General features: G+C 42.2%; 1 protein-coding gene across 3 annotated transcripts in view; it reads left to right on the top strand.

Annotated features, from left to right (window-relative positions):
- Nucleotides 1-1,397: 1,397 nt before the first annotated feature.
- The window catches only part of LOC136436784 (dynein axonemal heavy chain 5-like), a 62,819-nt gene continuing 37,509 nt past the window's right edge, over nucleotides 1,398-26,707 (top strand). Inside the window, exons 1-20 of one of the 3 annotated variants that reach the window (XM_066431194.1) lie at nucleotides 1,398-1,522; nucleotides 8,749-9,142; nucleotides 16,047-16,120; nucleotides 16,822-16,911; nucleotides 19,215-19,247; nucleotides 20,669-20,731; nucleotides 20,938-21,012; nucleotides 21,160-21,246; nucleotides 21,529-21,600; nucleotides 21,820-21,921; nucleotides 22,339-22,525; nucleotides 22,922-23,087; nucleotides 23,478-23,670; nucleotides 24,008-24,189; nucleotides 24,755-24,874; nucleotides 25,044-25,245; nucleotides 25,431-25,526; nucleotides 25,893-26,066; nucleotides 26,210-26,365; nucleotides 26,565-26,654. In XM_066431194.1, coding sequence (XP_066287291.1) covers nucleotides 9,025-9,142; nucleotides 16,047-16,120; nucleotides 16,822-16,911; nucleotides 19,215-19,247; nucleotides 20,669-20,731; nucleotides 20,938-21,012; nucleotides 21,160-21,246; nucleotides 21,529-21,600; nucleotides 21,820-21,921; nucleotides 22,339-22,525; nucleotides 22,922-23,087; nucleotides 23,478-23,670; nucleotides 24,008-24,189; nucleotides 24,755-24,874; nucleotides 25,044-25,245; nucleotides 25,431-25,526; nucleotides 25,893-26,066; nucleotides 26,210-26,365; nucleotides 26,565-26,654 — 2,280 coding nt within the window. In that variant the 5' untranslated portion in view covers nucleotides 1,398-1,522; nucleotides 8,749-9,024. Of the gene's footprint in view, nucleotides 1,523-2,252; nucleotides 2,368-4,557; nucleotides 4,687-8,748; nucleotides 9,143-16,046; nucleotides 16,121-16,821; nucleotides 16,912-19,214; nucleotides 19,248-20,668; nucleotides 20,732-20,937; nucleotides 21,013-21,159; nucleotides 21,247-21,528; nucleotides 21,601-21,819; nucleotides 21,922-22,338; nucleotides 22,526-22,921; nucleotides 23,088-23,477; nucleotides 23,671-24,007; nucleotides 24,190-24,754; nucleotides 24,875-25,043; nucleotides 25,246-25,430; nucleotides 25,527-25,892; nucleotides 26,067-26,209; nucleotides 26,366-26,564; nucleotides 26,655-26,707 lie in introns of those variants that run through there. The other 2 variants (XM_066431277.1, XM_066431111.1) reach the window with 2 other exon arrangements.

Raw genomic sequence — 26,707 nt, forward strand, 5'->3', positions numbered from 1 at the left:
CAACCGAAGAAAACTTTGAGGCAAATAACCTTGACTACTATTGGGACTGCTACAAGCTAGTGAAGACTAGTAAATGCGTTCACAAGGGCGTTTTGTAATTAGTGTGGACCCTATACCTGATCAACCGTCTCTTTTATTCTGTGACGTCAGATACAAACGACCATAGCAACTTACTTAATGCACAACCAAGTTCACGAGTCTCCCACTAAACTTTAATCAAGTTCTATTGTCTGATTTGACATGGTTTGATTAAATATATTTGCCACCATTACTTCTGCAAACCGACGTGATCGACGAGTAAATAGTAAGATAACATTGTCTAGTGTTCTCCTTCAAATGCGACCTTTGAGCCAAATATAACGCAATCCGTGGCTAGTAAAATAAATGACAGGGCGAACTACATTAAGTAGATTTCATTACATTATGACATTAGCTATACTTGATCAATGAGAAATGCGCTTCAGTGTACAGTGATCTTAAAATCATTATCTTAGAATTATGGTTTTGGAGAAAAATCAAGTTTACCCCACACTTTGGTTGTGTCAATAAACTATAGTGTAATGTAAACACTTGACGCGAGATAGCATACGTAAAGCACATACCGGTATGCTAGTTCTGTCAGTTAGACATATTTTACTACATTATTAATGACCAACTCTCGGGGCCCACTGACATTTGGGCCATTGGTGTCGAGCGCTGCAATCATTTGTTTCTATTGGAAACTCTATTGAAACGATTCCGTCTGGACTTTGCTGTTCAATAGGTCTGCCTTGTCAGAATAGTGCGATTTGGTTGTTTAATGGCCCGATTAACAGCCATCTAAACAGCAGACGACAATTGGTAAGTTTACATGTCACTAAGGCAACTGCGATAGTGCCGCTCTCCCGGGCTGCAAAGACAGGGGACGGGTTACTGGTTGTATAGAGGGGGTGGCTCTTTAAGTTGAAATCAATGTTGTTGTTTGGTTGTCAAATAAGTGAAAAGCGTAAACTGTAAAGACTGTTTCTACTACCACTCGCACAAGAACACCTTTAATGGCAAAATACCACCTAAATGATCAACTATGCTTCAAAGAATGAAAAAGAAACCACCTACTATTATATCATATAATTGTGATCAAGTTCGTGCTTATACTAGTTCGTTATAAACTAAAACCATAGAGACAACAAAGCCTGTTGTTGTCCTGATCTAACACATTACCCCCACAATTCATTTTTTAAGTTAAGTTCCTGAACCCAGATGGTTCTTCTCTCCGCCACACAGTTCCAGGGCGAAGTAAAACTGATTTATGCCTTGTATGAAACACCTGTGCTTTACACACTCCACCCTGACGGGATAAGAAGTGGTTTTCCCCGTTCACACGCCTCTCTGCATCATCACGACTGTACAAACGCCAGTCTGTAGTCCTGCACACAGTCAGGGCCACCAAGGTTGGTACAGCTTACGTCGTGACAGTGGCGGAGTAACAAACTGTGTCGTCTGTCAAGTCTACCAAAAGAGATTGAATCCAAGACCCCCTACGGTGAGGCGTTAAGTCTTGTGATGATGTAATGATGATGTTTTGAGGAATATCATGCCCTGTATATGACTTTATTCATTGTAGTTCTGTGTAAGAAGTTTGACATTGAGGTGGTAATGTTAGAAACCGACATCCGCTTATCGATCTCTGTACTACAGGAGGATTACTTTAGATCGTGGGACGGAACACCTGGTGAGACTCAGGTATGTTAAGATACATGTGCAGCTCCAATGCCTATGTCAGGTGTATGTTAGTCTATTGTGGTCCATCAACTGTCAAATCACTTTTTGTCCAGAAATGAAAATTATGTTGCTGTAGAAAGACGACGGGAAGTTAATGTGTTATTCATTTATTTATTTATTTATTTATTTATAAATCTTATAAGGGTAGTCCCTTCAGTTAACTGAGTAACCGATTTCTAAGGGAGCCCTTACAGATCATGACAAATGTATCGGTGAGAATGCTGTTATATGACTTATATTCGTTCATCTACTACCAAGTACACATGTACAAGTTTAACAATAACAGGTGCATACGCGCAATGTAAATTTAGATACAGAAGTTATTTTTGAACTTAGAAGAAAAATTGGTGAAAGTACCATACCCGAATTTTGCATCACAAACTGGCAGTTTGAACAGGCTTTGCCTTGTCACGGCTTGTGAGCTAACTTCGTGACCTATGACCCAGGGAGCGGCTCTAACAACCAGACCAGGTGACGTATTTGTGTCAGGTGTCATCCAAGACTTCTCCGTTTGTTTGGGAAGAAAAACACGATATCGTTCCCGCCGAAACCATCGGCAGAACTCCCGTTCCCGAAGCTGTTTGGATCTAGCCGTCTTCTCGGGAGGTTTGTTTTTGTCACGGTACTTTCCACCTCCCTATGCCGTCGTTTGTTGAACACCATCCCCATGGTAGCGTGTCTCCTCGCTAAATCTCGGGTTGCACAGCGTTGTCATGCATGTGTCATGGTGGACTAGCCTACGGAACATTCCATAACATGAACTAACATTTTTTCATGTGTTCTCCGAGATCTGAGGGAATGTTTCTCTAAGAATTTGCATTGATATCAAACTAAGAAATATAACATCCCCCGTCTTGATATGATTGCCACTTACTGAGTGAGAATCTTGATATGGTTGATATGAAATACTAACTCTAGTTTTGTTTTAGCTCAGTGTCTGAGCTCTGAGATCCATCGATGTAAATTCGATAATGTCCACTTAGAATTTCGTTTCTCTTAGGCTATTTCGCCATAACAGTACAACACAGTGCAGTTCAGACTCTTATCATGTTGTTTATATATCGGAAACATATTGCCACACAATTCCGCTTGATAATTGATTTTCCAAGGCAGTTCCGTCGGCATCCATCCACTGAGGTTTATAAGATTGATATGTGTTAACATCGATGATAAGACTATATACTTTAAATCATCGATCTGTTTAACATGTTGATTGCCTTTGTGGTTTAACACAAAGTTCATGTGTGAGAGTGCCCTAGTTATGTGGTATACGTAGTGAAGTGGTCTTTCTGACTACCCTCAGACTCGACGGAAAAAATGTAATGATTCAACTAGGCAGGTAGCATGAAGGTTGTTGTCTGACAACGACCTCTATGGACTTATCATAAAATGACACGCCCTAGCTTATATTTGGATACTTCACAGATCATCGAAGAAAAGTGTGACTATGTCTGATTGACAAATGATTGGGTAGGTTTCTGGATCGCCATTACAGCGTCAGTACAAGTTGAAGGCAAAATTAGAAATATGGTCCTCCAAACTTGAAATTGACTTTTAAAAGTTACAAAAATATTTGTCAAACAATGACTTGAAAAGGTAGAGAGATACGTACCTCCGAATTTTTCATGTCAACTGTACATCTTGATCACGGAATGACCCATTACCTGACTTTTAAAAAGACTAAAAATCTGTTCGTCAATTTTCCTCTGGGGGTAACTGGCCCATTACCTGATCGATGAGGAAATGATCCGTGATAAGCCAGTCTCTAATCCTTCCCCAACGTGACTTATACCTGTCTTACGGGTTGTGATGACAAAGGGATTACCTTGGTCCCCTAGGGAGGTGACTTGTGACTGCACACATCCTATTCAGAGGGAACACTGACGTGCATAACTTTTCCTTCATGAATATTCATTCGGACAAACTACCTGTTGCTTCTCTCCTATGGGTGCAGGGTGCAGCACTACTGTACTGTACTGTACTGTACTCTCCCCACAACATCTATTCCAGAGCTGCTTACTATTTGCACATAGAAGACAGTGGTTGTGGTACGGACGTTTATCTGTGTAGCTATCTTGTGAAAGTTCAGTGACGTCCTATGTTGCGGAATGGTATCTTCTTCACAAACCTAGTTCTACCAAGTCCTATGCGGATTTGTATCTAGAGGCTCCTCTAGCCCGTCACAACGCGAAGTCGGTCCCAGTAAGTCCCAATGTTTAGGAGCGTCAGGTGTCCGTATCGGGTGTCGGACAGGCACAATGCGGGGGGTCAGGTGAATAACCCGGGCACTGTGCCGGGGTTTCACAAGTAGGGCAGATCTGGGGACGGTTCATTATGTTTGGGGACTTGTATGGTATCTTTTGACAGTTCTTTCTGTATCAATTGATTATTTGTTTGGAAGAAATTAATTATTCAGCAAACAAGACGTACGACATTCCAGCAATCTATACATGAAGGCACTGAAGGTTCTGTCAGGGCGAAATATTAATTGTGAGTCAGTCAGGCTTGTGTGAAAGTTCCTGCGGAAGTGACTGAGTGTACGCTCTTCTCTACGCCGTTTCCAACATAAGTATTTGCCTCTACAAAGGATTTGTATTTCCCGTCGTTTATTCACACAAAGCCTTCGACAACATTACGCACTTTACAGAGTTCTGTTGTCAAAGGGGGTCAAAGCGAAATCCCATTTTCTATAGCTCACAAACGGGGATTTAGCTGCGTCACGCCAGACAAAGCCTGCTCCGACACCCCTAAGCGCCGTACAATGGATGGTCCCTGAAAAGTGGGGCGACCCGTGAGCCGGTTTTGTCGTGTGTTTCTGTGGGACGCCGGTCGGTGTGAAGGTGACAGCGCCGTGGTCCTCTTACAGGTGGAACTGTGCGCACCTGTCGGCTGTACTTAAGGATACAGAACAACCTAACTACACAGGTATGTCGGCTGGTGTTTCTGTGGCCTCAGGTGTACTGTAAGGCACGACAGGTGAGATTAGGAGTGAAGGTAGCAACGCTGGTACGGCGTACCTGCCAACCGACCGGCTTAGTACTTAGGTCAGGGGTCAGATTTTCTTTTAGGAATTACGCATTAGAAATCCCACCTTTCCTTCGAAAATACCTGCTTGTTACAGGTGTCCATAGGTGTGACAAATGCTGCTTGGCATATTGTTGTACAGGCGACAAGTTTATAGGTAAAGTTTTAGAGTTACGTCAGACGTCGGCCGGTTGTGTCAACCATTATATACGCGACACTGCCATGACAGGTGAATTATTTTCCAAGCATAGCTACATGTTTGAATATTAGCCTTGGTTGCTATTAGACCTCGAACAGTACCATAGCAAGTCTTATAACTTGGATAGACATATCGAAATTAGAGTATTACAAATCGGTTTACGTGTCATCTTATGATTATTTTGGGCCTCCAATCATGTCCGCAGAACATAGTGATTAGATCACTTCTGTAAAATCTACAAAGAAGAATTCATAAAAGGCATTGGTATTTCATCATGTTCACTGACTTGGCCGTAATATGTATGATCCACACATTTTAGATACTAGCACCTCCCACACACCTGGCTTAACGTCACACCTAGCCGTACAGGTGTGTCGGGTGTAGGACAGGTAGCACAGACCGGGGATAAACTCAGAGATAAAGTTGTGTATGTTTTACCGCTATGTACACAAATATAAGTGACTGGGGCGGCTGCCATGGCACGCACTGGAAACGCCTAGCTTTGCGGGTTGTAATTATAGTTAGACACTTTTACAAGATTCGATGGCAAACTGCAGTTCTTTTTATCTTCCCCTGGCTGTTGGTGTTACTGTGACCGTCAGTGTTGTTTTGGCATGTTCGAAGAAAATCTATCATCTACATGACATTGTTCCATCTCATTGTTTCGTATGATAAGAAATGGAAATGAATCATGATACTTCCATTGAAAATGATTTTGCCAGCTGTACGTATCTTTTATAGAACATTTTAGAAAGCCTCCATCGACGTTTTGGAGAACTGACTAAGTAAACCGACACAAGTCGTACCGCAACAGTTCTGTATGCAAATAGTTGCTAGGTGCGGGCTATGACTGGTCGGTTTTGACATTTAAAGGTCGCTCAAACCACTAACACGCAGAACTTTGGATTACTGGTTTAAGATATTTTCTAGGTGGATGTTGCCACTTCAGATTAGAAAGTTATCACAGCAAAACCAGTGGGCCAAAACGTGAACACCACCGCTTTCCGACACTTAAAGAAAGTGTGTGCGAAAGAGCCTACTTCTGAAAGGCACTTGAAGGCAGAAGTGTCAACACTTTCTTGACGTTTTTGTGTCTTTAGCTGACCGTCTTTAGTTCTCCGTAACTTGATTGATTAAACCTTTCGAGGTTACAAAAGGCACTTGACAGGTGGAATTTCTAAGGGTTATTCCATTGCGATAAATTGAGGAGGTACAGTACAGACTTTTAAAGGAGCGGAGAAAGGTCACTGTGAAATAGAAATAAAGTGAGGCGGTGTGACGAAGGTCGTTTTGGAAAAGGGAATTTTATTGGCGGTGCAGGGCTGTAAAAAAGCGGATTCACCATCATAATACATGTACGAAGAAAGTAGGGCAAAGGTAAAAAGTACCCTATCTGTTTGTCTTACTTGGGGGGGGGGGAGAAAATTGTATGCAGTACATACTTGGCGAGGGCGAGTAGAGTAAAGGAATGGGGGGGGGGGGGCTGAAAATATCCTGCAGCGCTAACTCTCGACCTTCTAACCTTTCCATTGGAGTAGGCCTAGGCCTGACAGAACTGTCCACGTGATGTGAACGTGATAGAGGTGGGGTGACGTTGTCATAAGATACTACCCTACTAGTATTTGTTTACACACTGTCTAATGTTACCCTTTCTTGTGTTCATTTGTAAGGGTTTGTGGTTTTCGGACGTGACTATTTGCTTATAAATTCTTGTCCTGTACCTGACGGCATGGATGTGAAAATGGAAAACTAAAGAAAGCTAGCGAAATCGCGTCTTTGTACAAAGCGAACACTAAACAAGAGCTTCTTACTTCAAACAATCGTGGTACCTGGTATGAAGATAGAATTTCATCAAGATTCTTTAAATAGCTCTGAAGAGTATTGTCCGTCGAGAAAAGAAATCAGCAGTGTTACAGTGGTTACAATGCTAAACGGAGCATTGGCAAGACTCAACAGGTGGCTTATTGCAGTGAAAGAATTTCTGTTCTTAAAACAGTGTCTTAAGGGTTAGGCAGTCTTCTTCTAAATTGTAGCAAATCTTATCGAAGACGACTTCATGACAAGTACAAAGATTAATCACCATTATATAACTTTCTTGTATATCACGTATCAGTCGGCGTAACATATACGGGTAACATCACAAAAGACACATTGTACCGGTGTACCGCTGATCCCAGACCTCCTGGACTGATACAACTAATCCGCACGAGTTTCTGCACGTGTAGGTTTCAAACAAGGACCTTGGCCTCTTCTTTCAGCCATAGAATTGGATTCTCCTTGTGACCGAATGAGTACTATTCGCTGAGCAATCAAAAGCTTTTTGCCCCATACATGCATGCCCGTAGTAACATTTTCACTCTTCGTCTTCGTTTGACGCCTCATAGTAATGTCATGATCCAGAGGTCATGATCATATACATCATCATCGTCATCATCACAATCATCTAGGGTTAATTGATCAAACCAACTCTACTTCAGATTTCATATCCAAGGCCTTGTGTTTCGCATCAGTGTACAACTAGACCACAGATTGCATGGTAGTGCGAGAACCTCTGACACGGACCGTGGTCTGTATTAAAGCACCAGGTCAAGATGATACCCGACTGAAGGACACGAAGAGATGTAACGTTACCATTCAAAGTGTACAGACAGACGATGTGTCGGAGTGCACGTCTGTCCTGTCCTGGGGAGTCTTCCCTGGGGGCGTCCTATCCCTGCCTTACCTACGGTTGTCAGGCCAAACAATCCTGACCTGTCGTTCATTGTGATAGCGACAGTGCCTGCAGTCGTTTGTCTGAAAGTGCACCTAACTTCACCATAACATGAATGTAGTTCAAGAGTCATGCGTCTATCTGTCAAAGGGATTTCTATTCTACATGTAACCTGATAGGACAGGCTTGCAGGTTGACTGTGGGGATCTAACGTGATGTGCACCCTTTTTAAGCTAGCCCGCATTGGTACATATGAGCCTTAATCCATGTAAATATCAGACAACAAGCAGAAACATTCTCTTCCCCCGTTTTGCTACCTTGTCATGGTGGAGAGGCACATACATTAGGTATCGGGGGAAAACATCTACAAAGGTCTGCGAGGACAAGTGAATATCTAAAAGTCAAAACCATTAGCGTCAAGAGTGAACTGTCAGCTTTCTCGTGATTAAGTTGAGAAGCATTGTTAGCTGCACTCTGTACGTGAGTGCTGAAAACAGACGTTAACTTCAAATTTGCGGGGGCGAATGTTGACGGGTTCCTAGCTACTAGAGTAAGAGAAAAGCTCTAAATCTTAAAATCCAAAGAGTCTGATGCAGATAGCAAAAAGCATATATTACGTTTTAAAATTAAGACTTTGGGACATATCTAATGCAGGCTACATTGAATTATTATACCTTTGGGAAACACACAATATCTTACAATCAAACAAAAATGACAGTACGTCGACGAATGTTAGACATCCAGATAAGCAATGTAACAGTTACTCAAGCAACTGGATAAAATTTGGATTTTATCCAGTTGCTTGAGTAACTGTTACCTTGCGTAAAATGACAGCATTGCAGCGTATTGAACATTTATCATAATGGTCACTAGGAATGCAAATAATTAGGCACGAAAATTGATATATACATACCCGATAATTATAAATGATCACTTTAACCCCACAGGGCCTGGAGACCGTGTGTCATTATACAGAACAAATTGTAAATATGTATGACATGTGTGAACCGGTCTGACCTCTCTCATTCTGTTCATTGTCTGTCTGTCTTCTCAGGGACACAGCGTGACGTGTTACCATGACAACCTGCTGACGTCATATAGACGGTCCCAGTCAACTGACAAGACACAAGTTTGTCTGTGGAATCAACTTTCCTGGATCCGAGTTCTTGGATTTAAACTATTGTGTATACAAAATTCCGGATTGTGAACTGTTGTGGATTGTGACAGCGAGCATTTGAAAGGATTGCGTGTTTTCTGAGACAATTCTGCTGGGGCACGTCATGAGACAAGTGATTTACTCCCTTTGATAAAGTCACAACAACACAGAGACATGTCGGAAGCCGCGGGCCCGCCACCGGCTTCTAGGGGAAGCCCGCAAGGCGCCGAGAAGGAAGCCAACAAACCTCCGTCCCCAAAACCAGATCAAGAGGTGGCACCTCCACTAAAAGGTGAGATGCACAAGAAAAACACAATTGCACACAACATACGATTTCCTTCTATGCTGTAAAATAGGTTAATCTATGAAAGACATTAACGCTTTAGGCGCGTTAGTTTAGATGGTAGGAAAGGTGTGTCCTGTAGCTAACATGTGTGATATTTGCCCGGACACCTGCTAATCGTTGCTCTACCATTCATCCCAACACGCCCACAAAGTTTGCTGGTGCAGTCGTGTCAACACAAAAACGTGAGACCCCCTCTGGACTGGAGTTTGTCCGCTTAATACACTTCAAACATTTGGACTGGTCACTCTTTATTCGCGCTTCTTTATTGACCATTGGCCCGTCCCTAGCTTGGCTCGTGTTCTTGTGACCACGACCCGTGTTTGACGCAGAGTTCCAGTGTGTATTGAAGCTTTTACTCTGCACGTAAAAAAACTCCCACGTACACTACACATGTTAGGCTATTTTCAGTTCAATTGACCGTCCTAGTACAGTGTAACACGTTAGCTGTTTTTGCCTGACAGATTCTCAATATGTTATATTGTGTGTCACAAATGGATGAGCCCAGATTAAACACTCGTCTTCCGAACGGTTCGTGCAGAAGAATGACAGGTTTATCGAAGCGTGTCGTCTGTTTTTGTTTGCTGTAAGAGATAGTCACAGTGTGTATACATAAAACTAGGCATCTGTAAACTCAAGTAAAGAGGGAGTCCTCTTGAACCGAGACAGAATTTGCTTCCAGACTTTGCACTGATTTTGAGAGAAATTTGAAAAATGAATTTAAAACGATTGATTGATCAGTGGCTATTAAAGTGGTCTCAATGGATAGCCTGAACTATTTCTACATAATCAATGTTCTTGTTAGTCCAGCAACCGGAAAACGCTTCGGGTATCAATAAACAATGCATAAACAGGAGTTGGAACATGGTAATGGAACAGATATCTAACCAATGCTTTAAACAACATTAACGTGAACGATAAGCTAAACTATAGTCTATCTAAATCTTAGACCAATAAACTAAGAACTAAAAACCTTTTTCAACTTATTGTTAGAATTGTAGTGACGTTTCGCTGAATTGTTTTTTCATCACATTATCTTTATTTTTATCATGGCGTAACAGTATATAGTTTCAGAAATGTCTGGCGCAATCAACTCGTAGAGAGTCAGATTTCCCAGCGAGTTTTCCAAATCAGAATGGTAGTGTTGACTACATTTCCTAGTCTTAGACTCCTATGCAAGGCTGTAAATGTCCCAACTCATTTGAATCAAACTGGCGAGCAAAGATAGTAAGATCTAGAGTTGATTTACCAAATAATAATAAATTACTGAAAGCTTTGGTTAATATTTTACAACGTTTTTACGAAGGTGAAGGACTGATCTGAAGACTTGCTCCTAAAACGTGTATATCAGAGATGTTGGTGTTAATATTGTCATACATTGCTTCAGCATTGCTTACACTTTGTACATAGCTACCTCTACTTCCTACGTTGTGATTGCCCGTCTCTTTGCAGAAGGTGTTGTTCAGAAGGGCGTTCCGTGGACCATGTCACTGCCAGGCAGACGGCCACTAATCCTATAACACTGCAGTTGACACCAAATGTCAACAAACGTTTGCCCTGTCACTGGTAGAACTATGTAGGTCACCTTAACAAACAGTTAAAACGGGTTGACAATGACTGTATTGATGTATAGGTCCGGCTTAATACTTGTCCAGCTTGCCCTGTACCTACGTGTTGTGTAAGCACTGGATTTAAAGAGCAATAACCCGGACCTATGAAAATTGAAATCACGACACCTGACTCTCTGGTTATTCCACTTCCCACCAGTGTTGTGCGGTTGATGTATTGCCACCATTTAAGCCTGACGAAGTAACACATCGGACAACTTTTGTAATAACATACATCGTCGAGGAAATATAAAAGTGATCACACACAGGAAAGTTTTCAAGAATTTGAATTTTCTAATGTTTTACAGTTGGATTTTACAGTATTGGCTACGTATACACCATTTGTGTTAATAGAAATGTAGATAAGTTTGCCTGAACATATTACATATTTGGCTTACTATTAGGGCATTAAGATGAAAGGATACAGAGTTGAAAGCTGAGAGAGTTTTAAGATTTATAGTCAGTTTAATAACAGTTTATAAGGCTATTTCGTCAGTCAGTTTCTTTGCGTTGTGCGAACGGTATTTGCAATGTTGTTATACGTTGTGACATTAGCGGCAACAGTTTTCATTCTCTGTCCAAATGTTATTACTCTGAAGTCTTGACTAGAGAGCCGAATGTGTAAAAACACTGAAAACGTCGTCTGCTCAGCACGCGCGCTCCACAACATGACCTCATTACATCCGACGTTGCTTAGCGACGGCGTCACAATGGATCCCGCCATGATGGGTGCGGGGAGACGAAAGAATCTGGGGTAATAAGTGGCGACAGGTTGTCAGTGTGTATCGTGGACACAGAGAGTGTCAATTAGCCCCACACATGGCCGCATGGCTACCGCGCCACCTGTATGGAACGGTCGTCTGGGCAAAGTTTAAGGCCGGGTTTACACACGCGTTTTGAGTAGACTCGGAGTCGACTCAGGACTGTGCAAGGAGAGCCCTATGCCACTCAAGTAGCGTTTTCTATTTGGAAAACTCCACTTGAGCAGCCGAAAGCTCCTCGCACACAGCCCCGAGTCAACTCCGAAAACTTGTGTATAAATCGGGCCTAAATCAGACAAAGTGTTCTCACTGCCCTTCTGGATAGATGGCAAATGTGACTATTTCGGACTTAGGTAGAGAGAAGTTTGTTTCTTACCAGTCGAGTCGCGTATGAAAAACCTGTACGTGTAGACGATAATCTGATCTGATACAATTGTTTGTGTTACATTAGCAACCCCAACAATCAAAGATTCTTGATTAGAAAAGAACACAAAACAAAATAAACCTAGGAACAAACAATGTGACATTTATTTTGAATGTACATTTTGAATGCAAAGTAAAGGATATGTTCAACAAAATAGTATCTATCAACGTTATGCACAAAGCGTAGACAGTCCTGCTTATGACACTGACTCGTTTTTATATTTGTTTATTTTGTCACGAACTTTCTTATGGATATCTGCTAGGATATTAGATGAGTCTTTTCACGGTGCCTAATGTAATACTACACGGTACAGAGACAAAACGGTGTGATTCTTACATGTCTATCTGATCCCACTGTTACTGTCTCTATCATCCAATTTGTTTGTTTACTTCCGCTCTATTTACCGTAATTATAGACTTCCTATCCTGATGAATACCACAGGTGATAAGATCACAACGAAACTTATTAAAAGACAAGAACTTCCCTATGTTTGATGAGTTTATATTACATTTGATAGTCGATCCCACTAGAACAACTTTTAACGAGTATGTTACTCAATTTCAATTACACTGAAGTGTTTTTTGTAAACTGTAACTGGTGATTATGCACTACCGTTTACAACATCGCTTAATATCGGCGCAAAATGTTAAAGAATTTCCTAGGAATCTAAATATGATATTCTGCATGGATAGATAATTTTTTCGATTACTACGACTTCTTATCAGAAATATTCTACCATAATACGCAGACATACTGAAGATGACAAATGCATTCCTTAAAGATTTTCTTGAAGATATTCTATATAACATAATGGAAGCCAATAAACTGGAAACAAAATGTGCCTGTACATTAAAAGCACACAACAAATCTTTATTTTGTTACGATGGTGAAGGTAAACGGTAAACGGCGTCGCAAGTACAACAGTTTCAGCTTATTGTTCCATATTTTCCCATGCCGGGAAACCCTGTTACGAACTAATAAAGCCACCTTTCATGTCCACGTGTATCCATGGCGACCCTTGATCCTCGTGCCTGAGCTCCTACGTACCGCTCACTTGTCCTATACGTTCTGAAGGATTAGGTCTCCAATACCATTTGTGAACTAATCCTCCAGAAAGGTAAGGACAAATAAGTTGTTCTAGCTCGCCTAGACGTTTAGTCTCGAAAGGAAAGCTCCTTTTATCCACGGTGGTGTTGATTTCAGTTTGCTGCCGTTCCGATTATTTCCTATGTTGGTAGTAGACAGGCCCTGGCGGCTGTTTTGTTTCAAACGTTCCCACGGCAGAGTATACCGGGGCCATTCTCTAATTATGTTCAAACACTTGAAGCGTGCAGTTATTTCTTGGTCAGTCTGAACCCTCAACTTGTATTCAGTGACTTGTTTGTATTCCAATCAGCGTTTCAATGAGTTTTTTTGAAAATAAGTGTTGTTGTTGATAATTTGATATTATCATTATTTATCTGTATATTTATGGGGTTGCGTTAGTGCAATAGTATAATTCAGTACTGTATTATCGACACTTGAACTTTTCTGTACAAGTGAATACTACTCATACTTTACGAACCTTAGTTTTCAAACCGTTTGCGGCAAAAACATCAGCAAACACCAGATCATGGAATAAGTGTGTAGTTTGGCTTCCTTATCTAAAACCGGCATAAAGAATGTAACTAAATCATTCGTTTTTAATACCTGCGAGACGTTTCACTCAATCAATCTTCCACTGGGATTTAGGAGCGTACATGTACAGGCGTTGCAGTAAACAGTATTGATAATGCTGTGGTCACATTTCCAAACCGGCGCCAGGCCGAGCAGTTTGCGGGAACTAAAAGTATGATATAAAATAAAACAAACACACAAAACGTGAAAAAAATAATAATCGTGAGCCTAATTTGTGTACATTTCTTGAGACACGCACTTTTCGTTCCCGCAAACAGTCCGGCCGGGCCCCGGTTTGGAAATGTGACCATAGCATTATCCGATACTGTTTATTGCAATTGGACTAGATCACAATCGTCATACGATAGGTTCACGACAGCAAATCGAGTACGTTCTTGACACCAACTTCTGCTGTCTTGTGACAGAAAAAGTCGCCGTAGATCCTTGTCGGTAGTCTGTCCTGTCGAAAATTCGCTGGATATCGCACGGCCGAAAAAAACGTACGACATTGTATTCAAGGAATTTTTAATTTCGGCAGTTGGTTCAGCCAATGACACACCAGACTTTCTACTTCTACTCTTATGTTATTTCAGTGATGCATTGTTGTGATGACGGAAGTTCATCTTATCTAATCTCCAAGCAGATCTAACGGTTGCAATGAACGTATTAAAACTGGCAAAAGGAGTTTTTATTGCAACTCGGGTTTCATCTAATCGATCCAGGTTCTCTGTTCACTACTTGGAGTAAGAGTATTATTGTGTCATCACAGCTTGGACAACCAAACAGACGCGCGAATAGTTCGACATATCGGAAACGGTTTCCTTCAACGTAACGTAACGGTACATCGGTTCCGATATATACTTGAGAACCAGTGGAGTAGATCTAATTGTCGTGCGTGCTAAACTGCCATGTAACTTACCATCGGTGGGGTAGCACGGAAGCACTTATAACCCAAATCGCTTTAAATCCCGGTCCCGCTGTAACCAAGGACGTTTTTACTCTCAGAAAGGAGAGCGCCCCTCCCCCTTCAGTCCGTAAGATCCCACCCGTAATCCTGTCATTATGATCCAGAGGGGATGTTCATTGTGCGGCACATAAAAGCCCTTATATCATTATAGCTTGTGGTTAGATTTGGGGACAGTGTGGTTTGCTGACCCGGGGAGGGGGGTCAGGACTGATGACGAATCGTACATGGCATCTCCTGGTTACCGGGAATGGATGACAAGTCTATCCGGGGTACTAGTATTTAGTAATACCTCTATCGTGGCCATGGCTGGCTGCCAACTAGCTGCTACTTTCAGTCTCTCTGTTTGTTGATGACGTTTCCCTGGGTTCATCCAAACAATGCAGACGATGTTTGCAGACATTTGACAAAGTGTATGTGCGAAGCTAGCCATACGAGATCTATCATATTCATTAATTTACCATTTCAATCAAGCAAACAAGTTTATATTTCTATTTACGACATGTAAGATGCTAGTTTTTCTTTAATGCCATCGATTTAATGAACGTTTAATGAACGCAGGAATAAAATACACAAAACGCACCTTCACTGTGCCGATGCCAAAAAATAACACGCTTCAGTTGATTCTGCATTCTCCTTTGATTTAATGTTGTGGAAGTGAGAAAATGCTCTGTGTCTACAAAAGCTTACGAAAGCGGACAGGCTTTGTCCCTTACCCCACGGTACATACCGACCTACACAAACACCTGCGAACCGCTTGTTCTCTGTAAGCAGGCCGCGGCGGAGGGATACGCTTGGTAGACCGTCAATGTCTGCTGGCATGTTGAAGTGAGCCCGCTTCAAAATGGGTGCCAAACATAGCGTCCTGTGTACATATGTCGGAAGAGGGCAGACATGGAGCGCGAGGGGGGGGTCATTCTGGTGAAGTGATGCCACACATTTAAAAGAAAAGTTCGAATATTCGAGGCGGGCAATATACTAAATGTGTCAGGCTGCTGCTGCAATATAGCATCACTATCTAGATATATGAGAGACTCAACTTTGGATGAAGTTGAGAGTAAACCGAGAACTAGTTCAGTGTCCAATGATTAGATAGCACATTGCGCTTAACAGGTGGTTGCGACCACCTGCGCGAGCCCCATCTGGCGGCGATGCATGATACTGCATACTTATTCACGAAGCCAATGTGCCTGTAACGCGTACATATCAACTACTAAGTTGTAATGCAAATGTCGTGCAGTCATCACCCTTTACTACCTTTCGATACTTCAACACATTAACAGTTTCAAATAATCACATCCACTCGGTATGAAGTACACAAATGTATCGTAAAATCACTTCCAACATTGTGCCAAAGATTATTTTTCTAGCCTGTTGTGTATCTCCTACCACTAAATCTCACCAGAAAGTAAATTAATTTTTCCACTTGTTAATTTTCCAGATAAACCAGAAGAGCGCGATGTGCGGAAGCCCACCCGGAGGATGGGGGCCAGCAAGCCGCCGCCCCCGCAGCCTGTAAGTACAGTATACATCCATAGCACGGACAGAGACATTTCTATCTAATGTGTGCGTTATTCTAACACTAGTGATAGTCTAACCATATCTACCGGCCGTATCTTGGACGTGATGGTTTGTCATTTACTGTAACTTAATGATTGACAAATTGTACATCTGCATTTTCTTAACGTATAATTTTTAAATCTGTATGCCAGTCTCACAAATCCCTGGCTCTATCTTGATCTATTTCTATATCAAATCTCGACTATGTAAGTTCATGGTCAAAGATTGTTTACTTTTCCCAAATGACTTTGTCCTGTCTCCTCACTGACTCATGCTGCTTTCTGGTATAGTTTCAGTGGCAGTGGGTCCGGGTAAGGAACGGTTTGCTCCGTAACACTTCACCCTCTGGGTAACGTTGTGTACACGTTTCTTCACAGAACGGTGTTTCACACAGGGGAATTATATGTCAAACATATCACCGAACAATTCTTACAAAGCATATATCTCTAGTACTAGTTTTAAAACGCACAGTAGCGTTTTATCTGTATCACAAAACACGGGAACACGTCAAAGTGAAAATTTAAAATGTCACATACACTATCTATTTTTCTAGATTTCGTAGCATCCAAGAATATATCATGATCAGTATGGGGAAATCGGTGAAGACTCGTGAATAGAAGATGAATAAGTATCTAATGATTATTTTCCTTCTCCAGGGAAAGGCTAAGAACGTGGTTCTGTCTGGGGAAGCAATGAAAGAGATGCAGAAACAAGCTAAAGCTACCCGCGAGGAGCGCCGCCTACAGGTGAGGCAATGCACTGCAGATGTTTTTGTTTTAGTAAAACCCTTTTCTGTGTGTATTTTAAACCAAAAGAACGTCGACGTCATTGGAATGGAATTCTAACCACCCCTTTTTAACAATAACACAACAAATAAACAACTGAAAACAATAGGACGATTTTACACAGTTTAAACAGCTAAGCAAAAATCACTGCGGCAGTCGCAAGAGTCTGTGACACAAACTCCCGCTTTCAATGGCTCGGTGGGTCTTTCCCCCATGGGCGCAATTTGATCAGAGAAATTCACATTTAATATACTATTTTGAAAGTAGCACCCTTCCATTCCCCTTGGTTCCCTGAGATATTACTCTTCATAAAGTCTCCCGTGTACATATCATTATCTTCCTGTGGGCGAAGTGTTTGTCACAAAACAACTCGAAGACTGCTTTCGCAATTACATCCCTGTTGTCACATCAATTCCCCCTAGACAGCTCGAAATGTCACAACACGCGTTAACAATAGTTGCACCACGTCAGTACGCTCAAGCAGAACAAAACTGTGCCCTTCTGGGAACATAAATCATGCAATACATCTATGTGAAAGACTCTGTATATAACATGATAGCTGCGTCTGTAACATTCTTGATATCACGAGCCAGACTCGATGGCGTTTCGAACTGTCCGACGTGGAGACAAAATGCCCAGGCGGCCGCGCCGTAAGGTAGGCTCCGTTAGAAATCTGAGACGTTAGGTTTTCTTATGTAATCACACGCACGTATGTCTTGACAGACTAATCATGAAAATAATCTGAGGATTAAGAGTTGTCAGTGATTTCTGTGTAGAGATCATCGTGTCATCGTTTCTCATTATCAGTTGGCGATATTTTATGATGACCTTTCTCGCTTGACATCACGTATTGTACATGTGATGCCAAAAATTGGCTGATACTGAATAGTGTAAGATGATAACGCTCTCATAAAAATCACTTATACAGTGTAGCTTCAAGTTGCATATCCCCGAGTGTTATGTTGCCACAACAAGGCTAGTCCGCTCGTTATAAGTAACGTTAGATGCTATCGTCAAAGTAACTGAGAATACGAGGAGGACAGTCGATACCACATTACTTACATAACTTTGACTCGTGGGAAATCATTCTCTTTACTGTCTGAAGTGGTTTGGAGAAACTAGCCGAACACTCTCGCATTTCTCATCGACTTTCTACGCCTACAAGCTAACATGGGTCCGTATTTCCTTCAAAGATTTTCAAAATAGGGGCCAAACACTTGCCGTTTTGCTGTTCACATTAGAAAGGCCCATTCACATCTAGGGGTGTGAAGATAATGTGGAGACTGTAACGTAGCCGTACTACAGAACAATAGTCGAGCAGCTGTGTAAAGATGGAGAAGAGAATTCTGAGCCGATCGTTAAATGGAAAGTACTTCTTGTTTCAAGAGAATGGTTCTTCAAAAGCCCCGGGCTAACCCATTCGTCGAGGGTAGGGGCGACAGGTTTAAAATGACACTATCATTGAAGGTCCATTGTGTCTCAGTGACATCCTGCAATGGTTTCATCCGTGCCAAAAATATAACGGGAAAAAGAATACTTAAGATAAAGATGATCTTTCTCGAGGGTTTTCCTTTATGATAATACAAATGCTTAAAACCTGGCATAATCCACACAGGGCCTGGGGAGTAAGTTTTCCCAATCCAATATCTTAAGAGGCTGAGAGGAGGAACGGGATTGGTACAGATGTCCACGGGGACTGGCTTAACGTTGATTTAAGATATGTCACCTTAGTGTAACAGGAGAAAGAACCATGTCCACAAAAGTAGACCGTCTGGAAAGGAAGAACTCGCGGATTTGGAGGGAGGGGGAAGGGAAGCGTGGTCGGCTGGAGGCGTCGGAAAAACCGGCACCGGTCATGGCGAAACGCCTGCGGTCAGAGGTAGGAGGGGTCCCGCCAGGGATGTGAGAGAAAAGAGGGAGGTGTGAGGCAGGGCAAAAGAAAACAGAAGGCAAGACTATTTGGCTACAGGTGCCCAAAATATTGACACGACGGGGACGAAGCGCCTGCCCTCGCGGCGGCAAAGGTTCTGAAGGAAGCCCTGCAGGCTGTAGTGAGAGCCGATTGCGAGAGAAGGGAACATTTTGAGATGGACTATTTTGTTCAAGATTAAGCGCTTAGTTGAAATTCACTTGAAACTGCGACGTTCTTTCGTTAATGTTGTCATGCGACGTGTGGTTGTTTGAGGTATATTTAAGAATATTTGTTTCGAAAATGTATAAAAATGAATGAGCTTTGAAAACCCCTTTTTGTTTTCTGTTCGCAGATGGACGAGCGGCATCGCTACCTATTCACAAAGGTGAGGTTTAGACCATTGACAAGTTTTTATTTCATACTAATATATTTGTACTTGTACTTAATTATATATATATATATATTTGTTTATTTGTATGCTTGTATTTGTGCAAGTAGTTTAAGGGCAAATACAAACAGAGTAAGGATCTCCCCCTTAAACTGAATCTGCAACTGTAAGGGTGATATTACTGATACCGATTGCAGATAGGTGGACAGAAAGTTTTGTTTATCGGTGGTGAAGTGTCAGGACAAGAGCTCTTGTTCCGGTGGATGAAAGCAACCATGCGAACACATTGAAAAATCTAGAAAACAAAACAGCCCTGAACACAGACGCGAACGAAAGTAAAGTGAAAGTTAGCAGAAGCAAAGAATCAATGATTGTGTGCAACTACGGTGCGATCTAGCCATGTCAAAGTCAGACGGGCTAGTGTTTAAGTGTTTGCCCTGTCTGAACTAGGCGTGCTCCGACACGTTACGTCATCCTTCCCACTTTCACTGCACCACTGATTATGAGAAAACGTTCGATCTTGGAGGGCAAATTAGATTTAACGCATGTCCAGAAAGCATGTGTTCGCGCCGGTTGAAACGTCTGTAACTCCTCATTGGCAATGTGTGGCACATGGCATACTTATACGTTGGCTTGGAGAACACATGTTCTTTGCTCCGTGTTTTGATACCAATTGAATGGTATAGTCGCCCGTTCTAAGCTGTTGTTGACAGTCGGTAACCAGAGTGTAACGAACAAACGATCACTTGAGTCAGCAAGAGGTCCTCGGCGGCCGCTGTAACGAGCTAGAGTTAAGCCTGTTAAACTGAAGCTTCCGCTAACGAGATGTAACGACTGAGAGGTTACTGTAGGGAGTTGACTCAGCTGCGGACGGAAATTGTGAGGACTTGGGCTGTTACGTCTTATAATGGCTGATCCAGATTTTACTATTTCATTTATTCGGCAATTCTGAAGCATGCACGGTCATCTTTCTTAATTAAACCTTGAGCAAATTGCCCAATTTCCTGTAGATTTTGCCAACATGCAAATCCAGATTATACTATTTCATTCATTCGGTAATTCTGACGCATGTACGGTCGTCTTTCTTAATCAAACCTTTAGCAAATTGCCCCATTGTCTGTAGATTTTGCCAACATGGCGTTTAATGTGTCTCACACGTGGTAGATACCATTTGTTCTCCGCAAACATCATTCTATGAGTAGAAAATTTGAATCCACACAACCTTTCGAATTTGTCATGTTCCTTAATCCCACATAGAGAATGAAGTATTTAAGAAATGATAAGGGGCAAAAGAAGAAACCAATAGACACATGTTCGTGCCGAACATATTCTTCTACGTCTGACGGGACACGGAGCCCGTGTACCCCAGCAATGAAACAAAATAATGGAAGCATTGTTTCTCTCTTTTCTGAATCTAGCTAGCGGACGCTCTGTCCATGGACCTGACAGCGGTGGAGGACGGCATCTTGGGAGATGAGAAGGTACAGGTTTCTTACCTGCCATCAAGAAAACATCGTATACTCGTATTTTTAAATATCTGTTGATGAACGTAATAAGAAATTACACATTGCTCCTCAGATGGAGGTAGTGACATAGTTCTGTAAACTAAGCCGTTTCTGATAATATCAATGTAACGTTTTAAAAAAATATCTTCCCTGAAATGCTTTGTTTGTTTTCACGGTTACAGTTTGATCTTATTGAAGAGTTTTTCGGTGCGGACGGAGCGAAGAAACTCATGTTCTTCTTCCAGGACGCCAGCTTGGTACGTACGCCATTGAATTATATTCTAACGTTTCAAAACATACTTGACACGGGCAACAAGTAGAAAAGGATGTTCTGTACTTCTTTATTTATCATTTTTGGATCGTTTTTTTATGGCGTCTAATTTTCTTGTACATATGACACACAGAACCGAGAAATGACGTCATCGCGAGCAGAGACATCACAGAGCATGGGCGGTCCCAAACGACTGTTCCTCACCACAGGACAGGACGAGGTAACAGGGCAGTCACTTGTCTTCTTGTGTGCATGTTAGTGTTAGTCTATTGTACAAATAGACCTGACTGAATGTGCGCAAGTGTCAAGTTTTTCAAATGCACGCTTTACACAGAAGAAATCATCAATTTGACATGGGTATAAACACTGTGGTTTATAAAATGATTTATAGAAACACTGTGGTACATAAAATGATTTACAGAAGGACTACAGAAAGAAGTGAGCTCAAGAGTTTGATATATCTGTGATATCTAACTGCAAAACCACCATTGTTTCATTACAGCCGCTGCTAGGCCAGTGTCTGTTCTTCCTACGCACAACCCCCAAGGGAATCACAGTGGAGAACATCTCCAAGGTCAGTACCGCATGGTGTATTTCACATACATGCAGGAGATGTGTAGTTATGTCAGCACGGTCTTAAAAATAATTGTCGTGCCATATCAACATCACAACATTGAGCAGACATTGTCCCTGGTAAATGCAGTTGCATCTTTAGGACGATGACATAAGTTTTAGCACAGTTATAGCGCAAATGATATCTTTCATCCCTGTTAATGCGTGCACGTACTTTCAGGAGGTGAATTTCGGCACAGTTGACGCCGGTGACGGCACCATGCTACAGGGGCTACAGAAGCTCATGTCCTCCATTATGCTGCCTGCGCTCAAGTCCACAGAGGTGAGCGTGTGTACGATTTATGAGTGTTTTATTGTTGGCGAGTGAAGTACGTGTAGGGATATACTTCTGCGTCATATAGAATTAAGGATATTCTAAGGGCTTTGGTGCAGTGGTGGGCTTTAATAGCGAGAGTTGGTATGTTCACTTTATAGTCGATGCATGTTTTGCGTTCGCTAAAGCAATACTTTTAAATGACTGCCAACTTGATTGCTGATATCATTGAACCCCTTTTTCGTTGAAGTCATTGAGAATGTAACCACGATTGCATCTTGAATATATTGATATCCAGATGCATGTGACCCTTTGACCTGGTGCTACATTATCATGTGTCCATGATGCCATGTGCACGTGGCACCACAGTGTTGTCCTTGGTGCTGAATGACCTTCAGTCTGAAAAGTTTTTGCTTCGTCACACAGAACTGGGGCGAGCTCGGCAAGTCCAGCACTAACGCGCCTGTGCAGGACTTCCTGGAGTCGCTGGAGAAGTTCGTGTCGAGCCTGGCCAGCGCGCAGGGGAACATGGAGGGGCAGGTCGTGCTGGCCGAGCCGCCGGACGACACCGGGCTGGACGCGCTCCGCACGCCGGCAGACTTCATGCAAGCTGGTAAGCGGGGGGCAAAAGTGTGCTGATTCCTCTGTGTGTGTGAAGGGCTCTAGTGGACTGTAACGACTCGTTGTCATATGTAACGTGGAATGGGGAGGGTGGTAAGGGGAGGCACAAGGAAGGGAAAGGGCGGATGCCGCAACATCAACAGCAAGAATGTTTTAGCACCCGTTGTTTGAGCTATCCAAGGCTTCAAATTCTGGCATGTATTGTGTGTAGTTGCCTATTTAGTGCTGCCGATAATCGGATTTCTATTAACTATTTTACAGAGCAGACAGAGGTGAATCTGTAAGTTAACTTGCTATCGACATGATACCGATAACACACAGTAGCTGTTAACAAAAGTAACGAAAGTTGACCGTTTTGCATCCTAACCCTAACCTTGATTTTGTGCAGCCACCTCCGTAGAGAAGGTTGAGAAGATGGAAGCCTTATTGGCCATGTGGGCGCGGCAGATCGAGCAGGTCTTGGCCGAGTCCGAGCAGATGAGACGAGAGGCGGACGACATCGGGCCCTCTGCCGAGCTGGACCACTGGAAGAAACGGATGGCCAAGTTCAACAGGTACAGTTCGGCAAAATGTCTCTACAAGATATTTCCCGTACGACTATTCTTTAAGGGGCATAGAACATGTTATTGAAGTTTAAATACAAGGATTAATCGGATTAAGAACAATGATTGCATGGTGGTACATGAATTATGGTACATTAGAAGATGGTTGAAATGGGTAGGAAATGATCTTGACCATCCCTTTTGAGATTTTTGAATGGAAAAGTCCCCACCTTACCATAACTTAAACTTGATTGGTCACCGTATCTGATGTTTTGTATGATCATATAAGTATAAAATACAACAACTGGATTGCTGTAGGAAAATTGTAGTTCAATAGATTGTATGTTCACACAGTTTTTGGGGACACTGAAAACTTATTCTTGTTCATATTTTGCTCTCCAGCCTGTTAGAACAGATCAAGTCTCCCCGCTGCCGAGCTGTGATTGGTGTGCTCATTGCTGCCAAGTCCAAGGCGCTGAAGCGCTGGAAGGAGCTAGACGTCCGCATCACAGACGCTGCAAACGAGGCTAAAGACAACGTCAAGTACCTGTACACGCTGGACAAGTTCTTTGGGCCACTGGTCAAGTGCACACCGGTAGGTTTGACAATTTTAAAAACCCGAGAAGTTATTTTAGATCACAATGAAACAACAATGAAGCAAAGCATCAAACATCACATGGGCTTTAGAAAAAATCAGAAGTTGATAAGTATGTACATTTTAGTAGATGAGTAGTAGGGGTCTATCAAAGAGCACTACAGAATACTAAAAATACTTTGTTGGCAGTGATGTTTTCATAGTGTGTTTACACGTGTATGGTGTTGGTTATTTAGATACATGGTAAAGTTAGGAAATATTAAGACTAGTCTACTTGCACCAACAAAGAGAAATTATTATGCAAAATAAAAACTGTATTGTGTCTAACCCCTCCAAGGCCTCCATGGTGGAGCACATCCCCAGCCTGATGAACAGCATCCGCATGATCCACTCCATCTCTCAGTACTACAACACCTCCGAACGAATGACCTCACTCTTCGTCAAGGTCACCAACCAGATGATCACCACCAGTAAGGCATACATCAACCAGGGCACCACCAGGATCTGGGAACATGAAAGGTGGGTGAACGCGGGGCTAAGTATTTTCATAATTGTAAATGAGTGAGTGAGTGAGTGAGTGAGTGAGTGAGTGAGTGAGTGGGTGGGTGGGTGGGTGAGTGAGTGAGTGAGTGAGTGAGTGAGTGAGTGAGTGAGTGAGTGAGTGAGTGAGTGAGTAAATAAACATGACATATTTGTCCAATGCAAATTGAAGGTGAATTTCACTTCCACCAGATGGCGATTGATCTGTGACTGTGAAGGGACCAGAGTTGGATTTGTGTAACCCTTGATTTCATAATTGGAATTTGATGCAAGATGCAAAACTAAAAAGTATGATTTAAAAGACAACAAAACACACATAACATTAAGAAATGGTTCTTTATATATGAATTTCGTTGAACAATCTGTCAAATCTTTGGTCACTCAGCGGTTGTTCAGCAGTTGCAGCCTCTGTTGGAAAGGGCCTAGGGAGTGCATGGACAGTAGAACCAAATTGAATGAACATAGTTTGCCGTGGTTTGTTTAATCAGCACTTAAAACTGAGCGTTTCCAATCTGGTAATATTTTCCCCCCGTTTCCCCATAAGGACGGAGGTTCTGAAGCGGATCAAGGACTCCATCAGGCTGAACTCGGAGTACCAGCGCGCCTTCCACAAGACAAAGGAAAAACTGAGAGAGAGCCCTGAGGAGAGGCAGTTTGAGTTCAGGTAAACATACTGAACTAGACTTCTTCCTGTAAAGATATGTCAAAGAGGCAATATTTTTTTAAAGATTGAAACTCCTTGCAAAAAGAATGTCTTGAGTTTTATCATGGAAATCTTGCATGTTCAAGTATCTGGTAATCTTTCATGAAATATTCATATTCACAACCTACAGTGAGAACTACATCTTTGGGAAGTTTGACACCTTCTGCAAACGACTAGAGCGTGTCGGTGACATGATCTCCACCATGGAGAGGCTGTCAGGGTTGTCTGAGGTCAAGATTGAAGGCATCGACAACATCGGGCTAAGGTTCCAGACCATCGTAAGGTCTGCCACCAGCAAGACATATGACGTCCTGGACCACAGAAAGGCAGAGGTACATAAGTCCTTCTTAATTGGATTGACTAATTCCTAAAGTAGATGATCAGGATAACACAATAACTTTATGACAGTTAATACTGCCAGAATGAAACTACTATCATTTCATTATCATGATGTTTATGTTTTTGTTTCTCTATTTCAAATCTGAAGATGACTAGAATAATTCTTGTTCCTCTCCAGTTTGATAACGACTACTGGGAGTTCAGGAAGCAGATCGATGCCCTGCAGACCACCCTACAGGCTTTCATTGATGGCTGGTTTGACAAGGGGCTGTCCGTGAGTACAGAAATTATCTTTTTCCAACATGATAGCTCTATGCCTGAACTTGTCCTCCAATAAAGGAGACTTGCTTCTTCTCGCAAAATTTCATCTTAGATTTTTCTGGTACTACATTCAAACCAAAAATAGTTTTCTCAAAGTACGGGACTAGAGAACTAATAACTTACAACAGGAGGCTCACCTATTTTGTTTAACCTTTGCTGCGCAGTAGACATAGAGAATTAAAAAAAGCGCTGGTCTAATTTTCGAATACTTTTATGTCGGTGTCTTTATTCAGTAATTGCTAGATGAACTTCAGCAGTTGTTTTTGGTTGTGCTTTATACATGAAATTCTGCACTGAACTTGATTCCGTTCATCTGCAGACTGAGAAGTCCCTGGAGCTGCTGGACAAGTGTGAGAAGATCTCCGGCGCACAGCTGGACCTGGACGACAAGTACATGAAGGTGCTGTACCAGTACGGCCGTGATCTGGAGTCCACCAGGAAGAACTATCAGAAAATGAAGGCCGATCCACCTATCCCAAGGAACTACCCACCGGTGAGTATCATACCTGAAGTAGACCTGTTGTCAAGGTGTTGTCACTCAAATTTCTAGGGGAATCCTACAGACGTTTCCACATGACTTACAGTTATGATATATCCGCGTTGCAATGTTATAATATTCTATGTTCTCTCCCGTAGATTGCTGGGAAGATTGCCTGGTCTCGTCAGCTGTACCGCAAGATTGAGACACCCATGATGATCTTCAAGACAAAGGAGGACCTCATGAAGACACCTGATGCCAAGAAGATTGTCCGCAGCTTCAACAAGACTGCAGCAGTGCTGATGGAGTTTGAGGTGCCAACATTTCTATGCCAATTTTAGATAGTGTACCTTGCATATCTATACCAATGTCTAGATGCTGTATGGTAGGATCTTGTTGGTTACATAGTTTTCTCCTCCTGCTAACTGCAGTACAAATTCAATTCACTGCATTTAAGAAATTAAGAAATTGCTTTTCTGGTTAAGATTTCTTTATGTTTTTATCCCGGTACAGATGTTGTATCACCGTGGATGGTGTCGGGCTGTTGATGCTGCAAAGACAGGCCTCAATGCCTCGCTCTTTGTGAAGCACCCAGAGACAAAGGTAAGAAAAGAATCTCATGGTAGAAATCTCTTTGACTTTTCACCACAGAAACC

Source organism: Branchiostoma lanceolatum, chromosome 1 (assembly GCF_035083965.1).
Source record: "Branchiostoma lanceolatum isolate klBraLanc5 chromosome 1, klBraLanc5.hap2, whole genome shotgun sequence".
In the NCBI taxonomy this organism is placed as follows: domain Eukaryota; kingdom Metazoa; phylum Chordata; class Leptocardii; order Amphioxiformes; family Branchiostomatidae; genus Branchiostoma; species Branchiostoma lanceolatum.